The sequence below is a fragment of the Ailuropoda melanoleuca genome, chromosome 9 (genome assembly GCF_002007445.2).
Source record: "Ailuropoda melanoleuca isolate Jingjing chromosome 9, ASM200744v2, whole genome shotgun sequence".
NCBI classification, from domain to species: Eukaryota; Metazoa; Chordata; class Mammalia; order Carnivora; family Ursidae; genus Ailuropoda; species Ailuropoda melanoleuca.
This window is the reverse complement of record NC_048226.1, coordinates 95,247,181-95,256,055: the sequence shown is the minus strand read 5'-3', so window position 1 is coordinate 95,256,055 and position 8,875 is coordinate 95,247,181. Positions and strand designations below refer to the sequence as shown.

At 36.2% G+C, this 8,875-nt stretch overlaps 1 protein-coding gene across 4 annotated transcripts in view; it reads right to left on the bottom strand.

The window, feature by feature from the left end:
- Nucleotides 1-1,608: 1,608 nt before the first annotated feature.
- PHF20L1 (PHD finger protein 20 like 1) overlaps nt 1,609-8,875 on the bottom strand; it is an 82,465-nt gene continuing 75,198 nt past the window's right edge. For 3 of the 4 annotated variants that reach the window (XM_034668639.1, XM_002917615.4, XM_034668640.1), the window contains 2 exons: nt 7,740-7,902; nt 1,609-6,394 (listed from right to left, as the gene is read on the bottom strand). In XM_034668639.1, the coding sequence (XP_034524530.1) occupies nt 6,252-6,394; nt 7,740-7,902 (306 nt within the window). In that variant the 3' untranslated portion in view covers nt 1,609-6,251. The remainder of the gene's footprint in view (nt 6,395-7,739; nt 7,903-8,875) is intronic. The other variant, XR_004627935.1, reaches the window with a different exon arrangement.

Here is an 8,875-nt window from a genome sequence, read left to right as displayed (position 1 = left end):
TGCCTTTTATCTTTCTTCCCTTATTGCTCAGTGACATATTGCACTAGCAGGACCTCAGGAAAACTGTTGGATAGGAGTGGTAAAAGTGGACATTCTGGCCTTCTTATCTTAGGGAAGAAAGTATTCATTTATCATTACAATATTAAGGTAAGTTCGTCAGTTGATGCCTTTTATAGTAATGCAAATTCCTGTCCATTCCTCTTCTGAGTTTTTAATCATGAATAAATTCTGAAACTTACAAAATGCTTTTTCTCATTGAGATGAACATATTTTTATTTTGATGACATATTACATTGATTTTTTTAATATTAAACCAAATTTGTGTTCCTGTGGAACACTCAACTTGATCTTAACATATTACCCTTACAATGGATCACCAGATTCACATTGCTAATATTTTGTTGAAGACTTCGGTCTATTCAAGAGGACCATGTATTTGTCTGTAATGTCCTTTCCTTACGGTGTCTTTTCCTGGTCTGGAATGAGGTCAAAGTTGGGTCTCCAAAAGTTAAGTGTTCCTTTCTTCTCCATTTTCTCCCAGTGCTGGTGCAACATTGAGATTTCTTCCTTAAATGTTTCATAGAATTCACATTCAGGGAATATTTTTAATTACAAATTTGATTTGTTTAATTTCTTTTTGAGTCGCTTTTGGTAATTTGTCTTTTGAGGAATTCTTCCACTTCATGTAAGCTGTCCAGTTTATTGGCATATAATTTTTCACAATATTTTTTAAAAATTGTTGGTTGGACACACAGTAATTTCCCTCTTCCATTCTAATTTTTGAATAGTCTATGTAGGAGTTAACCAATTTCATTGGTTTGCTCAGAGAATCATTTTGGTTTACATGGCTTCCCTATTGCTTGTGCCTTTAGTAGGTCATTGATTTCAGCACATATTTCCTTCCTTTTCTATTTTAATATGCTTGTTTTTCTAGTTTTTAAATCTTAGATCAAGGATTTTGTACCATTCTTAATTTCCAGTTTTTTAAATTGAGGTATAATCGACAAATATTAGTTGTAGATACACATGATTTGATATTTGTATATATTGTGAAATGATCACAGTTAAAATCTGCACCCTTCTAATACAAGCATTTCAATCTATAAATTTCCCTCTAATATTGCTTTAGCTGCAGCCCACAAATGTTAGCATGTTGTGTTTATTTTCATTCATTTAAAAATGTCTTCTGATTTTACTTGTAACTTTTCTCTTCGACTCATGGTTATTTACAAATATATAGATAATTTCCAATCATTTGGGGGGGGGTGATTTCCAGATAACCAATATGGATTTCCAGTTTAATTCCACTGTCATCAGAGAATATATTATTTCAATTATTTCAAATGTAATGAGACCTGTTTTATAGCCTAGTATACTGTCCATCTTTCCGAGTATTCCATATGCACCTGGAAAGGAAATTTCTGTTCTCGTGTTGGGTGGAATGTTGTGTGTCAGTTAGGTCAAACTGAGTGTTCGCATTTGTTTGTGTCCTATATCTTGATTTTCTATTTGTTCTACCAATTAAAGGAGGGTTGAAATGCTGAATTCTAATTGTAGATTTTCCCATTTTCTATTCACTAATATTAGTGTTTGCTACATGTATTTTGATATTCTAGTAAGAAGCCTATAAATATATTTAATTGGAATTTACGATTTAATTTTTTTTGTGGACAAAAGGGAGGATGATAAAGACCTGTAAGTATAAAGGCAGGCAACATTCCATTGGGAGGTGAAATGGAAAGGCAAAAAAGAAAATGTAAAAACACGTAAGAGTTCCCAATGTCAAGAAAGAGCTTGCTCATGTATTTTGAAAATAGATGTCGGTAAGTAGCAAAACGATTGATTCTATTACATGCATTTAAAAATAGAAGGTTGATTTTAATATGCCAATATTTACAAACTGGAAATCCCACCCTTTGCAATCGTTTAGATTTATGATGAATAGTTTCAAATGGCAGAATCAAAGCTCCACTGCCAACAGCAGTGTCCTCAATTGTGCGTACCAATATTGGCTTTTTCCTCCCATCCCCCACACTCTTCTGTCTTCATCACTCCAGCTTCCTTGGCTGATCTCTTAAACACAATAAACATACTGAAGTTTTGTCTTCAGATCCACTTGTCGGGGTACCCAACGATACAGGTACCAGGAGATTATAGTTTTCCAAAATTCCTATACAGAGGTCAAAAAACATTCGAAGACCATTTTTTAGTTAATGTACATATTCTAGTTCCACCAAACCACCCCACCTACCAATCTTTTTCTATTCTTTTGCCTCTCTGGCTCCTTGTACTCTTTGATATCACCCATCTCTGAGAAACAAAGAGTTTCTACGTTTCTATTAGCCTATAGACTATGACCTGAGTAGTTCTATATCCAGCCACATAACCTGATGGCTGGCACAAGGATGATGCTCAATGCGACTATGGCATTTAATTTTCAACTTCACCATTTAATAAGAGCTTCTAGGTGCTTTATTTGCTTCATTTAACTCTCAACACAGTTCTGTTAGGTATCATTCACATTCGATAGACAAGGAAACCCAAGCTCAGAGAGATCCCTGCTAATAAACTGCCAGAGTGAACACGTGAGCAGCGCAACTGCAGAGCTCACGCCTGCCCCACCAAGAGCCAGGCGCAGCGCTCACTGATGCCACTCCCCCACGGCATGCACAACGCAGGATACGAGAGGAGGCCTTGGATAAGGAAGAGCAACTGAAGCTTGAGTAACTGCCCAGGTCTGTAGAGGCAAACAAAGGAGAATCTTCCAGAAGAGGGAAATGTTAAGGAGGAAAGACATGGAAACAAGCGCAGCCTACCTAGCAGTGAGGCTGTACTTAAATGAACTTGAGGTCTGGATGACACAGAACTGATTTGAAATAGGGTGTCACTAACAGTTTCAGAGAAGACAACTGAACTGACAAAATCAGTTGAAACACAGCTCTGTTAGGAAAAGACCATGAGCTTGAACAGCACAGGGTTTGCATCTTGAACCTGTCACATAAGTCTTACTGAGGACATGTTTCTAAACGTCTCTACACTTCAGCTTCCCCATCTTGAAATGATCTTGTTTGACCAACTATTTACACCAAGCATTAAATGAGATTCTGCAGGTAATGTCCAACGCTGGCACAAAGCAGGCACTCAGGAAGTGTGAATCCTCTAGCCTGGCAAGTGACTATTCTCATGATCTACAATGAAGGCAAAGTTACAATTTCAGGAGGCCGATATTAACACCTCCACAACGTGATGTGATAAAAAACTAGAGATGGCAAAGGAGGCAAAGAGCATCTGTTTCGAGCCGCCAGCACAGGTGGTGGTGGGATGGATACGGGCAGACAGTGAGTCAAGCTGGGGCTCTCAGAGTAATGTCACCTCAGCGAGTGAAGGTGGAGAAGGTCCAGTTGCCTGGAGGGGAAATGGGGTGCTTTGTTTCAAACATGTGGAATATGAATATGTGAGAGGAAATAAGTCAGTGAAAATAAGAAGAGTGCTAGGAAATTATGAGAGTGGCTGATTTCCTTTAAGGAAAGACTGTGTTGTCTTTAAGTTTGAGAACAGTAAGTAAGTAGGACCACACAGAGGTATGAGAAGTACAAATGACATTTATCAGTACTATGCGAAGGATCCCTCCCCCCAGTGCTCATTTGGTTCTGTCTGGGTAGCAATGAAAAGTCATCTTTTCAAGAAACACCCCCTCTAGTTTATTACTTATACTCAAAGACATATATTTCATAAGACTAAGTGGAAAGAAAACTCATCCAAAACCTCTCACAATGGACTTACTTCTCAAAAACCAACCCATATTCTTAAACAGGGAAAGGCTCAGTTTACTAGTTACTAAGACTTCAACCAAGTGTTGATATATTCTAAATTAAATGGATATGTGCATAGAAGTAATCTGACGTAGATTTAATTTAAAAATCTAAATTAAAAAATTCAGACTTTCAATTCATAGACATAAAAGCAGAGCAAAAATTTAGTAATCTAAGTCTTAATGGAACTTTTCATTTGCTGGCCGCTAACAAAGAAACTGATGTGATTATAAGGTACGACAAGAACAATGCACATCAATCTAACTCTGGTCACCAGGGACTGAGAAGATGAGCAGTACTAGGTACAAAGGCTCTTCCGTGTATGTGACAAGAATCTAGGCAACTCCACTATTCACAGGTTAAGGATGCTATTTGCTCCACTCTGGAAAAAAAAAAAAAAAAGATACAAATTCAATGTCTGGAATTTAACCACAACAGGAAAAGATGAGAGCCATTATTTTTAACACAAATGAAAGATAATACAGATATTAGTAAGTTTACGCCACACATGGAATATAGGCACTATTTTTTTTTTTTTACTTTAATATACAAATTTAAGCAAGTACCCCGATCACCTCTACTAAAGCTTTTCATTTCCCAATAAGATCTCTGATAAAGTTAATGTATAACAAGTAAATACACAGGACAGTATCTTATGTCTGTTGATCTTTGGCACATTTGTCAAGTTGGAAAATGTCAAAAGGCAATAAAAATTTCTAATGACAGTTTTGCACTTTCTTTTAATCGTCTTCACATCAAAATATAAGGCCGCAAAAAGGCAAGCTGAAATTTTAGGATATGTGGAATAGTTTTAATAAAGAGTTTTACATACAGTACCTTACATATAGAACAGTGTGTTTGCAAATTTAAATAATATCTGAGTGTGCAGTGGCATGTATTCTTATCAAAGGTAAATTCAAGTTTACTGTGTGTCAGTTCTCAAATGCATTTACACAGATCGCTAGAACTGATACACAGAATGAGGCATAAAATATTCAAGTGTTATATCATCAAATAGCCTCCTCTGAACAGTCTTTTTCCCCTTTTTAAAAAAGTTTCAAAACCTGTACATACATTTTTAATTTTTAAAAACAGTCTGTTAAAAGGTAACATTTCATGTTAACCACCAACTCTTATAGTCTATAGTAATAAAACTAGATATGTGCAGATATAAATATGTGTAGGATATGTACATATGTACGTTGAGTGTTTGTTTCCAACAAGCACACACGCTTACGCATACCTGCGTATGGAGCATGGAGGCGGCACGCAACTCGCAAGAGCACTGGCAGACAGGAGGACCTGGGCCCGAAATCCAGCAAGAGCTAGCTCAGCAACTTAGTTGCCTTTGGTTTCAGAAATTTCTCCATTTGTGATCAAAGCTAAAAGTTTTGAGTGAGCATGTGTTTTTTAAAAATAAAATTCATCTTCAGAAATGAAGCTTTTCCAGTATTCCACTACCAGCAGTTAAAAAATCCACAGCCACAAATTATTTTGATATTTTTGTCACTCCTCATCCCAGCTGAGGTTATTTACAATTTTTATCTGAAGGCAAACACCAAGCATACTCAGGATCAAACTGTACGCTGATGCCTGAGTCCTGAATTCAACTATATATAGGACATATATAGTCTACATGACATCTATGTTTCTGATGGGCTGATGGCATACGCAAGACCTGGGAGTGGAACTCCCACAACATTTAACATTCTCTCTCCAGCAGTGTCATCGTCATTTGGCACACTGACCCTTCTGCAAGCCATTCTGTTTATAATGAGCATAATGCCTGCAAGAAATTCCAATTATTTGGCATTTTTAAATATATAATCATAATGAAGTCAGAATTCCACAACTGTTTTCCCCAGAAGTGAGGCTCCACTGTCAGTTTTCTGATTAAGGACATTCATCACCTAAGAAACAGCTCATGATCCCATAAAAGTTTAAATATTCTAAACTTCAGTGCAGATGGATCAACTGCAGAGAAGAAAGTTCATATAGCAACCTTATAGAACTCTCCAGAATTTCCTTGCCTCTACAGTTTTGCTTTTGGCCAAATGCTGGTTTATTACAAGGATCTTTCTACTAAAAATTATATGAACACACCATATTTCTTTCTACACATATCTCAAGCTTCATGGAAAGCAACTACTGAAAAATCCTGCCAGCTCAATTTCCTTGGTATAAATTGTATTCAACTGCATTGATCCCTGGCATATGACACATTATCATGTAGCTTGCTCATAAGCTTTTTCTAATAGTAGCTTCCTTGATAAAGGTTGTTCTTCATTTTCCTTTCCAAGGCACCATCCTATTGATGTCACAAATCAGTAAATGACCAAACATCACTACGCTTTTTAACCATCCACTTAGCAGTCATGTGGATAATAAAAACTATCGACCAAACAGACGCACGTTCTTTTCATTAGGTTTTCACTGTTGTCATACTGAGCAAAGAGTTGCTATTTGTTGTACTTTGCCCATGTCAATTAGGAGCTGTTTGATATGGCGCTTAAGTTGGGGCAGTCTTGCGAGAGGGTCAGGTGGCTCCAACTCCCCTGTGAAATCAAGCCAGCTTTCCAGAACTAAAAGAGAGAACAGAACAAACAAATTTAAATGGCAAATGGAAGAAGTCACAAAATGGTATAACTGAAAGGCTGGAAAAGGATGGAGACAGAATTCACGTTCCTTTCTCTAGAAGGCCACAGATATACTCAAGCCATTTCTGAGTGGCTTTAGCATCCTTTATATTATATCTTATCCCACAAGAGCTCTAAACTTCTTTTCTTATTTTAGGTAATTTTTCCCTTTATAGGCTTAAAGTAATTTCATTTTGAGTATCTCCATCTACTCTCTTCTGGAATAGGAAACAGTTTCCTGTGCCTGCTGAGGCTGCCTCTTACTTTAGACTTAAAACATCTCTACTTCATTTTAAATGAAATTTAGCTACTCTAACCATTTTTTTTTTAAATCAGGAACTTCTTTTTAACAAAAGAAAGGAGGTGGCAATTTCTCAGTGTTCTTTTCAGTCCCACTATTTTATCATTACTTAAAAAAAATGAAAGCACATTAGAAGTCTAGGCAGAATGCAATAGTTATTCCACACTTTTTATTAATAATACGGGATAGTGTCAAATTGCATTTCTACTCAAACATTCAAATCTACTCAAAACATTAAAGTAACAAAAAACTAGCTTAAACCAAATAGAAGATGCTTTTGGAATGGGTTTCCATTTCCTCTTTTCTCAGGGAAAAACAAAGCAGTAGGAGCTCTAACTTACTATCGGGTAAAATTAAAAAAAAAAAAAAGGAATACAATCTTATGTATGAGGTTAGGAAAAAAAACACACTGGATTAGGAATCAGGTAATATTACCCTATTTTCTCAACTATGAAATGGGGATAATAATCTTTCCTCAGCCCCCTGTGTGATAAAATTAAAAATATCAAAGGAAACCATTTGAAAATGTGTGTGCAAACTAAAGGTTTACCTACTTGAGCTTGGGGGAGTTTCTTGTTGTTAATTTCACTTCCTACTGACCACAGTGAGGCAAAGATACAAAATGTCTTCCCCATATTTTAAATATGTTTATGCCCCTTACACTGACTTCCAAAAAAAACACAGTTCAATGAAACTAATACATATTCCTTATTTGCTCTATATTGTACCCGGCAGATGGGAAGTATTTAATAAATATCCACCTTAAAAAAAAAAATGACATACTATCCAGTCATATTGTTTCCAGCCTAAAAGACCCCAAACACCAGCTGTGTTTAAATGCGATGTGAAGGAGCAAGATGTTCCATCAGGGTGACAGCACCTACAGCTCTCATCCCGTAATTTAATACACTTCATACAATGTCTTCATAACAACAACAAACACATTTTACATACTATAGTCACTGTATTTTAGTTCTTTCTTAAAATTACCATCAACTTCTTTTTCTATTAGGTCCATCCTGCTGGTAACTTCATTCTGCACATTCTCTATGTGTGTAAGGAGATTGAGCTGCCACTGAAGATGTGAGTCTCCTGGGTCTTCACTGCCCTTTTTATCATTATAAATAAATACCGTATTCCTTTCAGCTGGATTCTTCTTCAAAGAACCATTGGAAAAAAACAAAATTGGGAGAAATGTAATGTCTAACAGGAAAGATACACGAAATACCTCATTACCACAACAATCAGTGAAATCCAATCTGACTCAGGATATTTTTAAAGGAAGTGCTAGCACATAATTAAATTATATCTGATGGTCCTTACAAGGGCAAATATGCTTGCCATGTCTCTTCACAAAGGGTAGCATGGGGCTCCACAGGGTGGGAAGCATTCAACAAGACTTGCTAAAGAAATGTTGTTAATTATACTCTGTAACGAGAAAGCCCAGCTCATTTAGACCAACCCGTTCCTCAATGAATCTAAACTAATGACATAAGTGGAGTGAAGGCAGAAAGCAGTGATGGAAAAATCATGGAAGTTGACAAGGGCCAGTTTAAAGTCTAATTAACTGCAGACTGTAATTAACTCTTGCAGTTAAATCAGTGAGGCAAGAGAAAGATAAAAATCTCTTAAAACCTTAAAAAGTGCAAACTGCTTAACATATACACAAAAAACCTGAACTCAGACTCACCAGAAAGAATTCATTTCATAAAAGCGATATTAATTTGACAAAATCATTTGCTGCAAATATCATGAACTATAGGCTTCCCAAATTTATGTATTTATAGTGATTTCTTAATAAAACAGTCCAGAAAAATAAACAGCTAATTTTGAAGCGGCATTGCTAGTTGAAAATCCATGAGAAATGAAGAAACAATATTTCTACAACAATCCCTATGAATAGGAAAAAAATCTTGTAGAAAGTCAGTGTACATAGAGCTGTAAGAATTCAGTGTATCGCATAATGGAATTGATATGCATAAACAAGTATGCTAAAATTTTTAAAAGAAAGATCAGAATGCCACCTTTTATCTGAAACACGTATTGTATTAATATATACACACCCACACACACTTACACATTCTCACACACAGACATCTTCATTTGGAAAAAAACGTGGCTCATGG